Source organism: Dreissena polymorpha, chromosome 11 (assembly GCF_020536995.1).
Source record: "Dreissena polymorpha isolate Duluth1 chromosome 11, UMN_Dpol_1.0, whole genome shotgun sequence".
Lineage (NCBI taxonomy): Eukaryota > Metazoa > Mollusca > Bivalvia > Myida > Dreissenidae > Dreissena > Dreissena polymorpha.
Window position 1 is genome coordinate 65,842,819 of NC_068365.1, and position 21,812 is coordinate 65,864,630.

Consider the following 21,812-nt stretch of genomic DNA (forward strand, 5'->3'; position numbering starts at 1 on the left):
TATTTTGTGAAAACTTCAAATATATTCTTGTCCATAGCCATTGGACCTAGGGCTATCAAATTTGGTATGTAATGACATCTTATAGTCCTCTACCAAGTTTGTTCAAATTATGCCCCTGGGGTCAAGTTTGACCCTGCCCCGAGGGTCACAAAATTGAACATATGCTTATATAAGGCCTATTTTGTGAAAACTTTAAAAACTTCTTGGCCATAACTGTATGGCATATGGCTACCAAATTTAGTATGAAGTGACATGTAATAGTTCTCTTCTTAATTTGTTAAAATAATGCCCATGGGGTCAAATTTGAAACTGCCCCGGGGGTCACAAAATTGAATATATGCTTATAAAGTGCTTATTTTGTGAAAACTTCAAATATATTCTTGTCCATAGCCATTCGACCTAGGGCTACCAAATTTGGTATGTAATGACATCTTATAGTCTTCTACCAAGTTTGTTCAGATTTGAAACTGCCCAGGGGGTCACAAAATTGTATATATGCTTATAAAGTGCTTATTTTGTGAAAACTTCAAATATATTCTTGTCCATAGCCATTGGACCTAGGGCTACCAAATTTGGTATGTAATGACATCTTATAGTCCTCTACCAAGTTTGTTCAAATTATGCCCCTTGAGTCAAGTTTGACCCTGCGCCGAGGATCACAACATTGAACATATGCTTATATAAGGCCTATTTTGTGAAAACTTAAAAAACTTCTTGTCCATAACTGTATGGCATAGGGCTACCAAATTTTGGTATGTAGTAACATGTAATAGTTCTCTTCTTAGTTTGTGCAAATTATGACCCTGGGGTCAAATTTGAAACTGCCCCGGGAGTCACAAAATTAAATATATGCTTATAAAGGGCTAGTTTTTTGTGAAAACTTTAAAACCTTCTTGTCCATAACCATTGGGTCTAGGACTACCAACTTTGGTATGTAGTGACATCTTATAGTCCTCTACCAAGTTTGTTCAAATTATGCCCCTGGGGTCAAATTTGACCCAGCCCTGGGGGTCACAAAATTGAACATACGCTTATATGGAGCCTTTTTTGTGAAAACTTTAAAAACTTCTTGTCCATAAACATTCGGCCTAGGGCTACCAAATTTTGTAAGTAGTGACATCTTATAGTTCTCTACCAAATGTGTTCAAATTTTATCCCTGGGGTCAAATTTGACCCTGCCCCGGGGGGTAACAAAATTGAACATATGCTTATATAAGGCCTATTTTGTAAAAACTTCAAATATATTCTTTTCCATAACCATCCGGCCTAGGGCTATCAAATTTGGTATGTAGTGAAATCTAATAGTAACACTGTATTATGTGAATTGGGAATAAGATATCAATTTGGGAATAAATTGTGTTTTATCAAAAGTGCATAATATGCAGTTTTATCTGTTGTATTTATCTAGTTTTACAAATTATGATTAAAACATATACTTGCATATATAATAGCATCATTTAAATTGATTTTTCTTCAAAACTGGATTTTATATTAATTAAAAAAAAAATCCTCATGAAATGAAACTGTGTCAATGCAGCGCATGGACACATTTTAAAAATACAATTTAAATGATAAAAATTCAATCACTGTCAATGAAAAAGTCATGGAAAATTTCTTATTAAGCTTAAATTATAGATAATATATTACAAAAATATATGTAGATCATGAAATGAAAAGTCTTGTTTGAGAAAATCACCTAAATGATGTCCATTCCCAGTTTGATGTCTTATTCCCAATTCACATAATACAGTGTTTAGTCCTCTACCAAATTTGTTCAAATTTTATCCCTTGGGTCAAATTTGACCCTGCCCGGGGGTCACAAAACTGAACATACGCTTATATGGGGCCTATTTTGTGAAAACTTTTAAAATCTTTTTGTTCATAACCATTGGGCCTTGGGCTACCAAATTTGGTATGTAGTGGCATCTAATAAACCTCTACCAAATTTGTTCAAATAATGCCTCTGGGGTGAACTTTGACCCTGCCCCTGGGGTCACAAAATTGAATAAACGCTTATGAAGCGCCTATTTTGTGAAATCTTTAAAAATCTTACGATGAAACCATATGTACTACAGCTTCCAAATTTGGTATGCGGTAACATCTTGTAGTCCTCTACCAAGGTTGTTCAAATTATGACCTTTGGGTCAAATTTGACCCTGACCCACGGGTCACAAAATTGAACATTATATACGCTTATATCTTGCTTATTTTGTGAAAACTGTTAACATATTCTTATCCTTAACTCTAGGACCAAGGGCTACCACATTTTGTAAGTAGTGAGGTATAGTAGTCCTCTACAAAGTTTGCTCAAATTATGCCCCTGGGGTTAAATTTTAACCAGCCCAGGGGGTCACAAAATTGTTCATGTGCTTAAATAGGGCCTATATTTAAGTATTTGCACATGTTAAGAAATATTTGTTTTAGCCTTTTTTTAGCAGTGGAGCGATACAGGGCCATCGTGGCCCTCTTGTTTATAAGAATATGTCAAAATGGGCAAAAGTCAGGGACAATACTGTCTAAATGCCCTTTTAACAACTCTGTTGACATGCGGCTGTAGTATATTTTCTCTGTAAATTTACAGCGAACACATAATGTCATCATCATAAATGTATTGCTTACATGTATATAAATATGTTACGAGGTCTTACCCAGTATTTATACAAATTAACCTGGATATTTATGAAAAACACCATCTCCTTGTAAAGTGTAAAGAGAGAAGGCATTTGTTCACCAGTAACATTATGTTCATGACAGGTAAATAAAAAGCAGAGAAACATGAAAAATTCAGTTCCCAATTCATAGTTTTTTTAAAGTTCAACTTTGCTTAAGTAATAATGCATCAATGTTGATTCTAAAGAAAAAGAGTAATCATTTATGCCTTAACTGTTCTGCTGTCCAAAAGCAAGGACGACATACACAACTTGACAAGCTTTACAACATTTATAGTTTTAGTTACTTAACAATCTAAAATAAATGTCCATTCTAAGTTTGCTGTCGTATTCTTCCCTTAAATCATACATGTTTCTTGCATAATTGAATGTTCATGTCCATGGATCACAATGTATATAGAAACAAACATTATTTTGAATTATCTTTCACAGTTATATATTTAATATTAGGTTAATTTTGGGATACACTAAAGCAAATATTAACATTTGTCTCAAAATGGATCATCCTCTGAAGCCCCCGATGGGATTTAAACCCATACCTCTTTCCTCTGGAGAGGAAAGTATTCTATCTTAAAATACAAGGGCATGTAAGAGGAAAACTAGCAATTTCAAAGGGACGTTTTCACAGATTAGACATGTATTGAAGTTTGTTATTAAATACTTTAAATTGATAAGTCACAAAATCTAACTATAACATAAGAACTCCCCAAATTTTTTTTTTCATTATAGACTCTATGCTATTTTGATAAATGCAAACATTGGATCTAAAAAGCTGCAATAAAAAAGACAAGAATAAAATTGAATAAAAATATAGAAGTAACCCTCAAACGGGCTTGAACCATAGCGCATTGACCCCATGGAGTAAAAGTCTACCGTTTAGACCACTCGGCCATCCATACTCATACAATGAGTGATGTGTTTCATACTTTATCATGTTTATGTAAGCAATCCTCGTATCTCACAAAAATTCAAAATACAACGAAAACAGTCGATTTAATTTTAAATTTACTCGATGTCAATACTATAAGTACTCCTATCAGTATGTCAGTAATGGCATCTTTAAATTTTAACAAGTTTTTAAGTACGTTTTGGGAATTCACAGATCTACATTAAATTATTACTTAAAGAATGTTATCTTGAAAAAGACGAGCTAAAAGACACATTTTAATTTTTCCTCTTTACGAGAAGGCCGCCATCTTGTTTTCTAAAGTAGTTCCAAATCCAATATGCCGGCCGCCTACGTACATCAGAGAGACGGTGTGGTGTAGCCCACTGTCCGATGCGTTCAGATTGTATCCGTGGATGTTTTATTCGGTTTAGTTTAAAGGAAATCAAGCAATTGACGGAAGTTAGTTTAACAACAACAACAAAGAAAACTCTTCCCAAATTTTGTTATAAAATGCCTTACAGAACTCCGAGGTTTTTACTATCAAAAATAAAGAAGTTGTTTTCTGCTGGATACAATTCAGTGGTGATTGCGAAGAGATTGAGATTGGAAGATTCGTATTCAATTACGGACAGAGGAATTAGAAAAATAATCGCGAGACTGCGTTCGGAACGACAGCTCCCCACCCACCGAACAATTAAGGTGAAAAATGAACATTACGAGTTTGTGAACTTTTTGTACAGAAAAAATAACGAACTTACTGCCTCTGAAGTGCAAGACAAAATCCTTTACGTATTTGGTATAAGCTTGTCCATTGCGACTGTTAAAGTAATACGAAAAAAACTTGGGTGGACCTACAAACAAGCTTCTTATTGCCAACTTATAAGCGTCAAGAATTTTTCTGTGAGGAGGCATTTTGCATTAGAAATGTTGCGGACAAGAGAAGAATTCCTAGATGTAATTTTTACAGGTATGTTTTTAATGTTACAAATTTAACATGTTTTCTAGTGTGTATAGTAATACGATGCTGTCTGGTAATCTTGCGCAGTTAATGGTCAATTGGTTTAAAAACATGTTCTTTTATAAATTGACAACATAATATCTTAATTTATTATGAAAATAAGAAGTTCATGTGCTAATTAACACAAAAATATCTGATTAATTCAGTGAAGAACTGTCCGATTTGATTTCAAAACAAACATGACCCACCTCATTTTCAAACTATCACAGTGTCCACTAATCTTGCGCACTTGGTTACGACCTCATTTAGGCTCAAAATATCGAAAATATCAAAACAAGGTCATTGCTCATGTGGAGATCATACCAAATGTGGTTTGAATAAATTTCGGGAAATGATGACAATGTCGTCTGATGTGATATATTTTCAATGGCCAAAAACAACAACAAGAAATACCATAAATGATTGGATATTCATATTGTGCAATGGAATGCTAAATTACACGTTGGGCTTATGAATTCTTAATTTAAAGTATGAAAACGCTCAAGACTGCAGGGAATTTGTGATTCACTTCGAATGTATTGTAAGTATGCGGACTGCGGAGTGCACAACATTACCGGACGCGCAACATTACCAGATTTAACTTAATAAGTATACAACTTACAAGGTCCCTTTGACATAATGTCATTACTTATACTTGGACTAAATCAGTGCTACAGGGCCTGAAAACAAACTCTGTTTGATCCTGATCAACCCAGTCACAATCGGCCTAGTTAAATAACTGATATGGCCAATGTGGCCATTATTGGTAGAAATTGATTAAAATAACTTCTGACATCAGACGCTGTGCGTTCATGCATGCGTGCGGTACACTTTTTCTTGTTTACACGATAAACTCCACAGTTTTCATCCAATTCTTTTCAAACTTGTACAGTGTCTTTATATTAATGAGGACTCGAACCATATTGAAAATGGGTTACATCAGAGTAAAAAGTCCAGAATTATCTTCCCTTGAATTTGTATTGGTCCGAGGCATTTAACTGTTAAGTAGGTTGTTTAATTGGTTGCAATTATTAATTTAAAATTAAATAAAATATAAGCCATCTGATAATTCATTTGGCAAGGATGAAAGGATTTGTGTTTTCAGTATTCCCTTGCATGTTGACTTTCCATTCCATTGACATTCCAGCCAGTAGAGCGATTCAGGCCTTCATGGGCCTCTTGTTATTCTACACTCTTCACACCAAACTCTTGCGGTTTCTCCCTAAATGTTATTTTGATTTGCTTATTCACTATTGTTTAGAATCATATGGTACAGATACAAATCAAACTGGCATTAATCTCCTTGATCGAATGTATCATAATTGATGAGCCTGAATAGAATCATTTCCTATGCCTATATAATGAATATTATTTAACTCATTTTTGATCCACGGTGGCCAATTGTTATTAAATTTGTATTGCACTGAATTGTTAAAAACAAAAATAAGTTGCCCGGCCTGACTTTCAACTTTTGAAATTGAGTTGCTCAGGCCAAAATCTACTTGCCCTGGGCTCAAGGGCGACCACTATTTTCCATCACTGACCTCTATATGTTTGTTTTACATGTATTAACATTGAATTTTTATCAATATTAACTTGGTAACTTAAAAGAAGTAATGGCCCTGCATTGATTGAAATTATAAGCCATGTTATCTCTCCTGAGGCTGCTGTTTTTTGGTAACTTGTGTTAGAAATTTTATGAAATTAAAGATACAATCATGTGTATTATTTTACTGTAAAAGTGCTCTTAAGTTATGTTGGGATCAAGTCTAGTGGCCCTTAATTGATTAAAATTGTGGAAATGTGTCTGCCTGAACCTGCTGTATAGAATTATATTGTGTAACTTACATTATAGACATGTGCATTATTGTACTTAGTGGTTCTCTAACAAGTTTCTTTGGGATGACTTGGTTTGTTGATAATTATAGTTTTTTAAATGCCAGCAACTGGATGTTTTATTAGCTTTAACTGAATTCTTTGCATACACATCATATAAATGTCAATTTGGCGTGAATTTGCTTTCTTAATGGTACATATATCATAACTATACTATAGCCTAATAGGTTTAATTATTTATCTCTGAATAGATGTATTACAGATGAGACATCAATAGAAATGTCAACAAGCGGCTCTTTCCAGTTCTATAAGAGAAGTTCATCATTTGCCAGTCTTCCAAGGAAGTGTCCAAAGCCAAAGCATGCCTTGAAGGTTTGTGATATTTTTTTACCTGTTGCTTTCGCAAATGGTCTTTTAAGTCTTTAAGAGGGTGAATAATTCAATTTTGAAACCTGTGTACCATGTTACATGTACATGTGGCAATTTTTGTGCAGGACTGACAAACGACCAAAGAATGTCAGTCTGATTGACTGACAAGAAATTCAGTTGCTAATATACTAGTTGTTAAAGAAAATAGTCTTCATGTAAAGATGCATAAAACACATTATACATTATGCAATACAATTAAAAATAATAACTAAAACAGTTTCTTATTATTATAGTGTTGAACATTTATTTGCTTTAACTTAGTCAGACTGACAGGAATGTGTTCGGACTGACACATTATAAAAGTCTGTCAGACCGAATGCTTGATACTTACATCAAGTTAGATGTACATATGTACTTTGCAAGAAGTTTTTGCTAATCGATAATAAATTATACACATCTTAATTAGGTATAAATGTTCTGAAAATATGTTTGGTTTGTTGTATCATGATACATACACTAACACTGCACCATTATTTTATTGAACACCTCAAATGTTCCATGTCAGTTGTGATCAGTTATTTTTCTGAAAATGGTGAAGTATTTATTGTTGGAAAAAAACATATCTTCAATACAAACAAAATTCCTTGTTTTTATGAGAATTACAGTATTTTGATGTATGAAAATAATAGATAATTCACTTGATTAGCTATTTCTTTATTTGCAAACAGTTTTTGTCCAGCTCGCTTGCAGTGAACTCAACATAATTCAATAAATGGTCACAATAGGCATTTTGGTATATGTGCGTCCGTCCTATCATGGTTTGCCTTCCGTCTGGATTATGTTTATCTGGAATCTGGATTGTAACTCTGTCATGAATTTGAAATGACTTACCATATTCTTTCGCAATCATGCGATGGCAAGTCATGTGAAAGAATTGTTTCGCTATTTGAAAGGTCATTGATTGTGATTTCAAAAATTGGGTATTATTTTCTTGACCAGCTTGTAACTTTGTCATTTATTGGTTGAAATGCTTATTAATCTGTCATTGGATAGCAGAATGTCAAATAACTTGCCATAAATGTTCACAAGTATAAGACGCTGTGTAATTCCAAAGAAGTGTGTGGTTATAACAAAGGTCAAGGTCACGTTGAGGTCAAAGGAAACAATAGTGTATTATTTTATGGTGTGGCTTGTAACTTTGTCATGACACATGTCTTGATACAAGTTCACTTCTTTCTCTTTACCTTTTCACAATAAATCAATTTTTTTAAAGCCAACATGCTCATGGTCCCATTCTGAATTTCAGGTTCACATGTGGGGAGGCATCAGTTATCTGGGACCAACACGCTGTTGTGTTTTCACTGGCATAATGGACTCCATTTCATACCAGCAAATCTTGAAATCAAGTCTCTTGCCATTTGCCAACAGAAAATATCCAAATGGATTTCGACTTTATCAGGTATATAGTTTTCCCATCAATAAATAATGTAACATAATTGCATTTATATATCATATCGATTATATGTATTTACTGTAATATATATTTTGAAGATATAATAATTGATATATATGTATTCAATGAAATCGTCAAATGATTTTTATACTATTTTGGGGCGTTAAAATATCTATCCATTTCCTTAAGCCAACTGTGACTTGTTTTCAATTTTATAAAATGTTTGAAATCATTTTAATAACAGATTGAAATTGAGTAATTCGTTCTGCCATGAGCTGTTTCTGAATAACTATTGTATGAAATGTCATGAAATGTAAAAATATTTTTTAGTATCATATTGTGGTAGTTAAATTGCAAGTTTTGTTTGGTTCAGCTCTAGAGTTATGACCCTTTAATTGATTGAAATTGAGAATGTTGTTTGTCTGCGCTTTTGTATGGAACTAAATGCGATTAAAATTAAATGTGTATTATCATTCTCCCGTGGTTCTTGCATAAGATTCGTCAGGATGATTTGGTTTGTTCAGAGTAACGTGTACGCTTTAATTGATTGCAACTAAAGGATATTTTTATTCGGCGGGGAATATGAATTCATCAAATTTGCTTGTGTTTGTAGAGTTCCATTGTTGCCCCATTAACCAAAAATACATAAATACCTGGAACAGTAATTTGTAATAAATAATATTCAATGTTTTTAAGCCAAATGTGTATCTATGATTTTAAATCAACCGATTTACAAAGCATTTCATCCGTGTTTAACTGAGTATTGTTAGGCTAACATTTCTGTCCATGTGCGTTGCAACTTGCAAGTCATGTATGCAATTGGTATGGTTTACATCATAAAATATATATAATGTTTATTTTTAAGGATAATGACGCCAAACACACCAGTCGATCCACTATGCAGTGGTTGAATGATAACAGAGTAAAGACCATGCCTGCACCGGCATCGAGTCCTGACCTGAATCCCATAGAGAATGTTTGGGCCACATTGAAGGATTATTTAAAGCGACAAGTGAAGCCCCGAACAAAGGCTCAACTTGTTGATGGAATAACAGAGTTTTGGACAAACCTTACAGCGGAAGACTGTGCCAAATACATCGACCATATTCACAGAGTCCTACCACACGTTGTGCTTAATGACGGTGGACCATCAGGATTTTAGTGAGGTGGACCATTAAAAAATCAAGGACTCCAACAAAATGAATATTGCTGTGACCAATGTTGTACTGAGTAGCTTACTGACATTTAGGTTAGCTTTAATATATCCTTGTAACAATTGAAACTGGTTATTTCTACCAGAGTTTGTCTGTCAGTGAATACTGTTTTGAGAATGTTAAAACTGAAAGAATGATTAAACTATTAACAGAGATTTGCTCTACATTTTGTTGGAATGAACACCAGACTTTAACTAACGTGTACAACATTTAAAGAATTAAACAAATATTCAGGTATTGTTTTGGTTTTGCAAAATACATGTAACACATTTATTTTTTCTTATTTTATGAATATGAAAAAAATGTTTAACAAATCATTCAAAAGCATGAAACACATGGCATATACATGTGTATTGTTAACATGGCATTGTGTCTAAAAGATAAGAGTAAATTTGTAACAAATTCGAATAAAAACATTTGTAATTGAAAGCGAATATTTCTAATGACTTTGTTTTCATTAAAATCAGATAACAAAGGGAGTTGTTTGAGAATGGTAAGTTTAAGGCATATTCTTATTGCTATAGCCCTTTTTAAAAGTTCACAATAATGTACTTTCTTAACAGAAATATGTCATGAAATGTTTTATTATGACACATTCAAAATCAACATTTGAATGCCATCAAACTGGGACCTCTGTTTAAAAGGCAACCCAAACAGTCAAAGTTCAAGCCATCTTTTATTTACTTAAAGTATATAATTTGATGTTGTTCTGAGGGCAAAGGAGTTAGTGTACCCAGAAGTGACTTCACCTGGCCCGGACAAGCTCAATTATGGCCATTTTTGACCTTTGGAACTCATAGTGTGACATTGACCTTGGGAGATATCGACGTAATTCTTTTGCATGACACACTGTCCAATGATGGTGAACAAATGTGACAAATGATTTTAAAATCTGATAATGAACGACATAGTGACATGTAGGGCCCGGACAAGCTCTGTTCTGCCCACCCTCCCGCCGACATTCACCAGTCTAATAACCAGTTTTTACCTTTGGAACACCTGCTTAAAAAATCAAATCCATATTGCCTTGGTGGTTAGAGTGTACCGTCTACTGTGCTAGCCAGAAACCCTTAATGACACTGCCCCCTTTAGGGTGCCTTTGTATTAAATTGTCTATTTAGGAATTTCCTGTTTTTGTGTTCACAGCAGTTAAAGTGTTGCTAAATATTATAAAAAGTCCCAATTTGGTTCAGATTTATTTCACCAATTGGTTTAGTATCCCCAACTGAGTTGGAAGACTTGGTTATCCTTAAAGAATAAATAATTTTCAATAGACGATAGCAATAATCACACCCATTAAGGGTGAATTCAATAATAAACAACAGCACCGCAGAGCAGATGCCAACGCAGTTTAAAAAATAAAATAATGTTCTTTGACCTTGAAGGATGACCTTGACCTTTCACCACTCAAAATGTGCAGCTCTATGAGATACACATGCATGCCAAATAGCAAGTTGCTATCTTATATATATATAGCTCAATATTGCAAAAGTTATGGCCAATGTTAAGGTTTTGGGACGACAGGACGGCGGACAACGAGCTGGCTATTACAATACCTCGGGTTTTCTCCGAAAACAGCCGAGCTTAACATAACTGTCTCCAGAGAATGACACATGCCCCCGATGGTGTTATTTCAGTTAAAGATAGGGGCCTACATGAAAGTTGTACGCGCAACTGTCTATCTGTGATTCAAGTTCAATACAGAAAAGTATTATTTCCAAAACATGCTGAATAACTTGATCGTTTCTTTTTACTATATACACATGTATCATATAAGACAAGTTATCTGAGCTTATTGCATATTTATTTCTCTGGTTTCACATCCATCAATAACAAACAATAACAAACAAACGAAGCATAATATTGCATGCAAAACATAGAAAAGAGACAACAAATGGCAAAAGTGTTCATATCTATATGTATGTTATTTAACATTGCACTACCATGCGACAAAGGTTTCAGTGTAATTTGACTTAACTTTGGTCTAGATCTATAACCTGGTTTAAGTCGACGAAGAGGCTCATAACTCATAAGCCTCATTGATGTTATAAATATGTATTCTTATAAATTTCATAGGCAAGATTCAGCACTTTTCAATTAGACATAAATAAAGCCTTTTGAAGATAAAAATGTATGAAAAAATATGTTCTTTAAATGTAAGTGGTCTCAAAAATGATAATAAAATGCAAAGTATATTCAAATGGTTTGAAGAAAATAATTAAACAGTGTGTTTACTTCATGATACATGTCAAAGATTGAGCTTGTCTTGAGCTATCAAAAAGAAATGGCAATCAGAATGAAGTGGAATATGTTTTTACAGTGGGAAAAAATCAAATAGTGAAGGTTTAGGAATTTTAATAAAAGATAATGTAAGTATAGGCGATTTTAAAGAAAGAGTACCGGGTAGATTATGCACAATTGATGTTATGAATAATCAAAAAATCACCTTAATAAATATATATGGACCAAACAAAGATGAAACAAGTTTTTTTGAAACTGGAAAAACATCTTCTGCAAAATATGGATAAAACTTATATAATAGGAGATGCTTTTAATACAATACTCAACCCAAATCAAGACAAATTATGGTTAAAAAGATACACACATAAACAGCAGGAATCAAATAAAGTCCATACTCGATTCGTGCAATATGGTCACCCAGAACCAAAACGTTACACCTGGCATTCAAGTGGAAAACCGGTTATTTTTTGTAGATAGGATAACTACTTTACTTTATATGTAATATAATTAATAAAGCAAACATAAAACCAGGATACAAGACAGACTCGTGTATTCTTTGACTGAAAAAATTAATGACAATAAAATACAACAAAAAGGACCTGGTTATTGTAAACTAAACTTTAAACAATGCCATACTTTTAAATGAAGAGTATCAAAATTAAATTAAAGCCCAATTAATCCTAAAAAAATGACAATTTCGTACAATGTTTTACTGGTACAAATCACTTTTCACAACACATATTGTTAAAGCATAGCTAAATTCTCACTGTGCTCTATTCATTACTGGTAATGAGTTCCCAAAGTTTCTTCTTTAGTTCTTTTTCTGATAGGTTCTTTTATTTTTTAACCCATTGTTGATGGCGGTGGCAATATACTGGGTGCATTTTCCAACTCCAGGAAATGCCTGTTGCGCTCCATTTAGAATAAGCGATTTTCTTCTCGGCGACAATGCTTTTCTTGTTCCCTTGCCATTGAATGAGCTATCTATCATTTCTTCATTTGAATACAAAAGTTTAGTCAAATCCCACACAAATCTTGATATGTTCCCGTCATGTTGAGTAATCAAACTATCTAAAATGTCTGGATGAAGCATCACAGGCGCATTTTTTGAAACAGACTGCATATCAATATATGACCTTATAACCACTGGAAGCTGCTCAAACCTTGACCTCAAAGGGACCCTATCAGCAGACACAACCCTTTTACCACCCAAATCATCATCCATATCATCATCCCTACTATTTTCATACACAATAAATCCACTGTTTAATTCCCTATCCCTTTCACCATATCCAACATGCGGGGAAATCATATCACTTACATTATCAAAGAGACGACCGTTATTAACAACATCTAGATCAGAAAAACCACTTCTTGACCTGACGCCCCATCGAATATCACCATTTCCAACAGAATTAACATCCAAACCAACTGGACCACCTCCAACATAAAAAACATCTTGACCTTCCATGACATGGCCTACAGCTAAACCATCATGACCCACCACACCACCTCCTGCAGACAAACCATTTCTACCTACAACTCCATCTCCTGCAGACAAACCATTTCTACTTACAACTCCATCTCCTGAAGACAAACCATTTCTACCTACAACTCCACCTCCTGAAGACAAACCATTTCTACCTACAACTCCACCTCCTGAAGACAAACCATTTCTACCTACAACTCCATCTCCTGAAGACAAACCATTTCTACCTACAACTCCACCTCCTGCAGACAAACCATTTCTACCTACAACTGCACCTCCTGCAGACAAACCATTTCTACCTACAACTCCATCTCCTGCAGACAAACCATTTCTACCTACAACTCCATCTCCTGCAGACAAACCATTTCTACCTACAACTCCATCTCCTGCAGACAAACCATTTCTATCTACAACTCCACCTCCTGCAGACAAACCATTTCTACCTACAACTCCACCTCCTGCACACAAACCATTTCTACCTACAACTCTATCTCCTGAAGACAAACCATTTCTACCTACAACTCCACCTCCTGCAGACAAACCATTTCTACCTACAACTCCACCTCCTGAAGACAAACCATTTCTATCTACAACTCCACCTCCTGCAGACAAACCATTTCTACCTACAACTCCATCTCCTGCTGACAAACCATTTCTACCTACAACTCCATCCCCTGAAGACAAACCATTTCTACCTACACCACCACCTCCTACAGAAAAACCACCTGTACCTACAACACCACCTCCTATGGACAGACCATCTCGACCTACAACTGCACCTCCTGCAGACAAACCAGTTCTACCTACAACACCACCTCCTACAGACAAACCACCTGTACCTACAACACCACCTCCTATAGACAGACCATCTCGACCTTCAACTCCACCTTCTGCAGACAAACCATTTCTACCTACAACTGCACCTCCTGCAGACAATTCAGTTCTTCCTACAACACCACCTCCTACAGACAAACCACCTGTACATACAACACCACCTCCTATGGACAGATCATCTCCACCTACAACACCACCTCCCACAGAAAAACCACCTGTACCTACAACACCACCTTTCATGGACAGACCATCTCGACCTACAACACCATCTCCTACAGAAAAACCACCTGTACCTACAACACCACCTCCTATGGACAGACCATCTCCACCTACAACACCACCAACTAAAGAAAAAACACCTGTATCTACAACACCACCTCCTATGGACAGACCATCTCGACCTACAACACTACCTCCTACAGAAAAACCACCTGTACCTATAACACCACCTCCTATGGACAGACCATCTCGACCTGCAAACCCACCTGCTTCAGACACACTATGATACCCTGCAAACCCACCTGCTACATACAAACTATCATGACCTACAAGACTGCCAGCAATAGATGCATCTGGATTTGCTCTACAACTAGTTTCACACCCAGCTACAGTCATGACACCATTACTAACAACACTGCCGCCAGACAAACAAATACTGTCATGCCCAATAGACACAACATCATGACAAACAGCATCACTTAAAGACACAACAGAATTATCATTTACGTCACAAGCACTGACAGGCGCATCATTGACATCAAACGCATCAGGAACAGTTACATCACCAGAAACAGCCTCTAGAACTTCACAGGCCACCAACCTTCGTAACTGTTTCTCAACACTTCGTACTACACTCTCAAATGAGTCAAGTTTCTTTTCAAAACCATCAAGCTTTTTACCCACATAGTTTATGCAAACGTAGCCTGCTACCTCTTCTGCAGTAAGAAAAGTCATTGCAGGCTCAGTCATCGTTGCTTTGTGGCAATGTTGGCTGTTGATATGACTTGCCAACAGCTCCTGTTGGTCCTGGCTCAGGTCAGCCACATGGACAGGGGCTCGGTTAGGTTTTGCTCCTGGGCCGTTGTAGACGTCTGTTTGACTCAGGACATTCAATTGTCTTCCATTGGAGCCCTGAAATCAAACATGTATATCTTAAGCTTCGATTAAACTGTTTTACAACTTTCATTTTAATTTGTTAACAAGATGCCCCTGACGGTCCTTGGCCAATAACCTTAATTCAAACCAATCTAAAATTAAAATCTCACAGGGACTCGTATACTTTTTCATGAGAATTTGGACTGCAAGACCATAAGAAAAGGTGCCCTACACAAAGTTCCAATGCAAAATATTTATTCTCTAGGCCTTGTGATTGAAATGTATACATTAAAGAAAAACAAATGGGCAGGGCTAATTTTGACAAAAAAGGCACAACATGTACAATCTTGGTAACCTTTCACCAGATAATATTTCATGCAAAATATTTATTCTCTAGCCCTTGTGGTTTAGGATATTTTTTACTATATTATAATTTTTTACTATATAGATATGGAGAACACATTACTCCCTAGTGGAGACTAACTTTTACAACATAAAAAGGTCCATATTCTAAGAAACATTTTACCTCGAACAAACAGTAAACAAAACAAGTATACATTATAGATCAATATATATGGTTTGCAACATTGTGATTGTTCACATTCTTTTTTTCTAACAATTAATATAAACCAGACATACTGACAACAATAACCGTGAGCTCATGTTCACCTAAACAGGGTTCATACAAACATTTCCAAATGGAATTTAAGCACTTTTTAAGCACTTTTCAAGGTAAAAAAAGTGAAATTCAAGCACTTTTCCTATTTGCAACTTTGAAATGTCTTTAAGTACTTTTTATGACAATGCTTACAAAGATGTATTTGAACATACATAACAACTCAATGTCATTAAACATAGTTGTGCTTATTTAATTATGAAGCATCAGCTGCATAATTCCCGTCAAAACCAGTACCAGAACGACTTTAAACAAACAGTGGGTATCTCCTCAGAAAGGAGGAGCAATCAATATCATCGGATCGATATGCACAAAATGAGCTGAAAGCTTGGAAAGAATGAATATGGTTTTCAACACTTTTAATTGTGTTAAAGCACTTTTCTAACCAAATTAAATGACTTACGAAGCACTTTTCAAGGCAATCTTTGAAAATAAGCTCTTTTAAGCACTCCAGATTGTTTTTAGGCACTTTTTAAGGTCTGTATGAACCCTGCTTAAGGTAACATAAAAGTGAATATTAATCTTTCAATATTTTATATCTGATGCCAACCCCCACCACCCCCACTTAACCATATGCTTGCACTTACCAATAATATTGTTGCCTCTTTCGGAGTTGAGGCATCTTGTGGATGTGATGCCCCTTTTCGAGTTGCCTTCGGAGTCGATGCAGCTTTCGGTTTAGGGGTCACTTTCTTGGGTCTTGGGTTAGGGATTTTTTCATTCTATAAGAAACATAATTTAAAGTGAAAATGGTTCATATCATATTTTTTGAAGATGATTTTAATATTGACAGTAAACATAGGTGCATGGCTTTCAGAACAATACAGGGACTGATATTGGTGTGAGAGCTTTACGCCCTCCACCACACATGCACATTTACAGACAAAGTCAACACAATATGCTCGTCCACAATTTACTGCATGTTAAAATTGGGCATTCCTTTGACAAAATTATATATAGGGTTATCTGCCCTGCTAAAATGGGTTCCATTTGTGACAGTTAACATGCAAAATTTAAACCAAATACCCTTGACAGTTTTTTAGAAAATGACCTTAACAAAAAGATAAATCAAAAATGAAGTTTCTAAGTCGAAGGGTCATTACTACAACAAAAATAAATTTAGGCTTATCTGCCCATTGTGAACTGTGCTCCTGTGTTAATAGTAAACATGCATACTAAATTTGAACCAAAAAAGTCTGAGAATTGACTTCAACAAAAAGGTTACCCAATGCAGACTGTCAAACAAAACTCCACTTTTAATCAAGTGAAGCTATTTTTTTTAGTAATGGTCTTCACTTACAACTCAAAATTCTATGTAAAACAAGCAAATTCCAAGTATTGACATACCCTGACCAGAATATTATGAGCATAGCTCAATTTCATTAAATTAATTAACTAAAGCTCTGTGTTACTTAGTAGTCTTAGTCAATCTGATGGATCTTCAATGTGCATTTTCAAACATTCCACACATAATAATTACCCCTTTATTTTTTTTAAATTCCATAAAATTCAAATCCTGAATTACTTAAAATAGCTCCAGAAATACAAAAGTGTGACGGACCACAGAATAACAGACACATAATGCCAAAACAATATCTCTATGCCTTCTGAACAGCAAATACAATAAATAAACAAGGCTTGTCACCATAGGATGACATATGCCCCCTTTTCCACATGTTTCTAAACCTAAACGCAAAGTGTTTTTCCACATTTTTCGAAACCGAAACGCAAAGTGTGACGGAATTTCAGACGGACAGACAGTCCGATCCCTATATGCTAGTGCTGCAACAATACGCAATCCCCTTATTGTAATGAGTTTTCAACATACCAGTACGGAAATTCTACAAAATGTATCGACATTTTGTCCAAAAAAGCCATCCGAAATAATGATATCAAGGTTAAACAAAACAAATCGGTGTTTAGTAAAAATAAATTTATAGTAAAAATAGCATCATAAATAGTCTATTATACGGAGTAGCGTTGTTACATGGGAGTCCGCAAGATCTACTTTTGCATGTCATACTATAAAATTTAAGATGAAGCTTATGGAAAATATGAAGAAAAAAAATACAATTAATTAATAAAAATGATAATTGATGTTATTATTAACAAAAGTAATAATGATCAAAAAAAAATTACGTAACAGCATTCTGATAAGTTAGACGACCGGCTTTTAAACATCCCCAATTCTCTTTCGGGTAATTATTCTTCTTGTCGGCTTTATAATAGTTATCAAAATGGCAGATGAAAGGAAAGCTGAGTTTGACTTTAAAGACAATTTCAAGGGAAAAAGTGTTGTTTGGGCATATAAAATTAATTGAGTTAAAATCATTTTGTAAAAAAGGCTAGAATTGCCAATAGGATTTAACTAGAACCTAAACATATATACAAATGTTATGTTCATGTAATTAAGTTGGTTTTAATACACAAGTGTCTACTGTGAGCCTGCGCCAATCGTATTGGAAAGGAGGCGGAGTTAAGACTGATCGAGACGTGTGCAAAACACATTGAGTCTGCAGAAAGCAGTATTGATTGAAGCGTAATTTAACCTACAGCCTACATCACGGGTTGCTATTTTCGGTGTATGACCAATTTTAGGAAGTACAGTGGAAGCCATGTGGTTTTGTTATCGGCGTATGGAAACAATTAATGTGCAATCATGTGCATACCTTTCGTTTTCTGATTTGTTGTTTTGGAGATGACTTCTTACGTTTCCCAGAGTGTTCGGGAACAACCGAGTCGGTTACAACAGTTACTGGGTCCAAAAGAACAAATGGTGGAAGATTCTGAAAGAAAAAAAGACAGAACATGTTGTATAACAAAAGGCCATCATAGACAAGTAATGTCTCCCAGAATGGGCAGTTCACATATGTGACACACAAATGTACATGTAGCTTTACAATATTAAACTGGCACTAACCTTTATGCATGAAGAAATTTTAAAATTCAATTTGACACACAATTTGATATGCACCGTTATAACTATACGGCTTTTCGCATATAATCATTCCCCATAGCCAAGTAAATTTTTTAGAATGGTTTGGTAAAAACCATTTTATGTGAGGGTTTCAAGATGATAACAAGAAAATGCAATGAATTGAAATCCACTGCCGATTGAAAACATCCTTCAGGTTGTATCAATTTAAGGGTACAACTCTAAACTGACCAAGACATCCTAATGAATCTAATGTAAAAAAAAACTACAAAAATACACATTTGCTGTGTACTTCCACTCAATGATATCTTTCAGCTTATGACGTTTCAAGTCAATATTACTTTTCAAGTTATGGTCATTCGAAAGTTCTGACAATTGGACGCAGGGAGAAACACGTGGACGGACAGGGGTATTTCTTAGTTCCTCATCACCATTTTTGGTTTAATGGCCGGGCATAAAAACATTAATATAAAAATCTTTTTTCTGCCCAATAGCTGCAATGTTATACAAAATAATGATAACACAATGTACCTGCTGGTCAAGAAATCCACTAGTTTCTCCACTGTCCCTCTTTTGGTCAATCATCTTGCTCCTTGATGTTGTTTGACCACACTCGCTCCCATTGGTCTAGTGCATCCTTTGTGTCTAAAATAATATAATATTTTTTTTACGCCATGCTTTGAATGATTAATGTGATTATGTAAAACAGTAATAAACATGACAAACATGGATAAACAAGAAACCGACTGAGACGGGTGATGCTCTCCAAAGTTTTTTTTTGGTCACAATATTTCAATATATATTTAGATTAAAGAAACGTCTTGAGGGGCATAACTTTGGACAAAATAATACGATGGATGGTTTAGCAACTTAAAAATTTCAAAGGACCATAACTCTCTAAATAAATCATCTGACCAGAACCCACTAATAACATGCGCATCTGCTCAAGGTAGTTAAGCTTCCCATAAAGCTTCATTGAATTCCAGTCAGTAGTTGGGGAGATATAGCCCGGACAATAATTGCACTATATGTACAGTTTATAGAAAATTTCAAAGGACCACTGTGAAAAATCATCCGACCATAATCGGCTGAAATTATGCACATATCCTCTTGGTAGTGAAGCTTCCCATAATGTTTCATTGAATTCCGGTCATTAGTTGCTGAGAAATAGCCCGGACAAGCATTGCACTATATGTACAGTTAATGGAAAATTGCAAAGGGCCATAACTCTGTGAAAAATCATCCGACCAGAACTGGCTGATATATGAACATCTCCTCTTGGTAGTGAGAGCTTCCCGTAAAGTTTCATTGAATTCCGGTTAGTTGCTGAGAAATAGCCGTGACAAAAATTGTGCCGAAGGACAGACAGACGGATGCACGGACAGACGAAGCGGGCAAGCATAATAAATAATTAACTAGAGCTTTGTCACTAAGATGCAATACCCCACACGCCGCATTGACACCGAATACGCACTTATTGACCCCGTGACCTAGTTTTTGACCCAGAATGACCCATATTCGAACTTGACCTAGAGCATCATCTAGATAAACTTCTGACCAAGTTTGGTGAAGATCGGATGAAAACAACTCGAAATTAGAGAGCGGACACTTAATACGGACCGACCGACAGACGACAATCTCACCCTCCTATATACCCCCCTAAACTTTGTTTGTGGGGGTATAATTATCTTCACATATTGGTATAATGAATCTATCAGCACAGCTTAGTTATTGCGCAAGGCATAATCATAATCTCCCTTAATAAGGGACTTGTTCACAGATGTTTGCATGTTTTGTCGTAAGTCTAAAATTAAGATGGATCCATGGAATTATTTCTTAAAAATGTATAAAACAGAAATGTCTGAGATGCACTGATGCCCCCACCCTCTATCATCCTCTAATCTATAACATGATGTGACAAGGGTTTTTTCTAACATGACAGGACTTGTTTTCTACATAATCATTCATAAATATGTACATTTTATTATTATTAAGACAAAATCAATTAATAGTAGATTCTCTTTAATTGATGTGGTAAAGTATTGATATTTGCATCGTTATTAATATTGTACTATTGGAACATATCAGTATCTGTATTATATTCTTTTGTTCTGGAAGATAGCCACCTTTTCAGTTGATATTCTATATTTTGGTTGATTTTTATATTTTCCCAATCCTTAATCAACTTATAGAAACCAATAATTTGACTCCAAAGACTTCTTATTCTGTGAAAAAAAACAACAAAAAACAAACTTATACATTGTTAAAACTGAGTCCTGCTCGATTTTTTTTAATTTGCAAGTTTTGCAAATTTGCAAAATACATTTCCGCTAGACAGAATGATAACTACCATCAATTAAAGAAGATAGAGAAGGGTCGGTAGAAATGCCTAAATGGAAGCATGCACATTGCTGTATTAATACATTGTACCACTTCTATCCTGAATGAATGACAAGCAGGGACTGAGAACCCACCTGCAAGCTGTAAGATTTCACAAAGGTGGTTCCCAGCTGCTTTCAGATGACATCGCTGTCCCCACAGTTGCATCATCTTGAAGTTGACGCCTTTGAACAACGGCCGTTGTTCCATCACAGTCAAAGAGTACTAAACCGTATGACATCCTGAAGGGAAAATAAGACTTGTCCACAGTTTGTTTTTTAAAGCATTAATTATTTAAACGGTAAAATGACTGCCCATTATTTAGGGGAATGACAGTCTTTTTCTGACATGTGTTATATAATCATTTATCAATCCAATATGCACTTTTAGCTAATTAAATAAATGAAGAACTACATATTGATGAAATTACTTACATAAATGTCAATTGAAGTCAAAAGGTTAATGGGACTTGTTCACAGATTTTGGCATGTTTTGAAGTTGTCATTATATGCTTTAATTGATATATACAAACATCGGACCCAAAAAGCTCAAGTATAAAACAAGAACAAGAGCTGTCAGAAGACAGCGCGCTCGACTATTTGAGTGCTTTACAGTTTTACGTAAGCCATCATGGGTCACTAAGGTCAAGGTAATATAGTCATATTCTAACTGGAAGAGGAGCATAAATGAAACATATTGCATGATTGCTTATGTTTAAAGAAGTTGTACATTTATA

General features: G+C 35.1%; 1 protein-coding gene across 50 annotated transcripts; it reads right to left on the bottom strand.

Annotated features, from left to right (window-relative positions):
- Window positions 1–11,862: 11,862 nt before the first annotated feature.
- Window positions 11,863–19,295, bottom strand: LOC127850869 (trimeric autotransporter adhesin AtaA-like). Of its 50 annotated transcripts, none has more exons than XM_052384252.1 (9): window positions 19,229–19,295; window positions 18,432–18,548; window positions 16,350–16,484; window positions 14,153–15,122; window positions 13,817–14,008; window positions 13,673–13,780; window positions 13,493–13,528; window positions 13,385–13,420; window positions 11,863–13,312 (listed from the first exon to the last, which is right to left on the bottom strand). In XM_052384252.1, the coding sequence occupies exons 1-9, from the start codon at window positions 19,280–19,282 to the stop codon at window positions 12,480–12,482; spliced, it is 2,481 nt and encodes an 826-aa protein (XP_052240212.1). In that variant the 5' UTR covers window positions 19,283–19,295; the 3' UTR covers window positions 11,863–12,479. The 50 variants fall into 50 exon arrangements, with proteins under 50 accessions (XP_052240212.1, XP_052240200.1, XP_052240202.1 ...); XM_052384240.1 differs by having other exon boundaries at window positions 11,863–13,348; XM_052384242.1 differs by lacking the exon at window positions 13,493–13,528 and having other exon boundaries at window positions 11,863–13,420; window positions 13,673–13,720; window positions 13,757–13,780.
- Between the last annotated feature and the right edge of the window lie 2,517 nt (window positions 19,296–21,812).

What these genes read in the sequence shown, in the direction of transcription:
- LOC127850869 (XM_052384209.1), bottom strand. Translation starts at nt 19,282, where the DNA reads ATGATTGACCAAAAGAGGGACAGTGGAGAAACTAGTGGATTTCTTGAC. An exon ending in AACAAATCAGAAAACGAAAG is followed by an intron (nt 16,485 to 18,431) that starts GTATGCACATGA and finishes TGTTTCTTATAG; the next exon opens with AATGAAAAAATCCCTAACCC. An exon ending in AAATGGTTTGTCTGCAGGAG is followed by an intron (nt 13,721 to 13,756) that starts GTGGAGTTGTAG and finishes TGTCTTCAGGAG; the next exon opens with GTGGAGTTGTAGGTAGAAAT.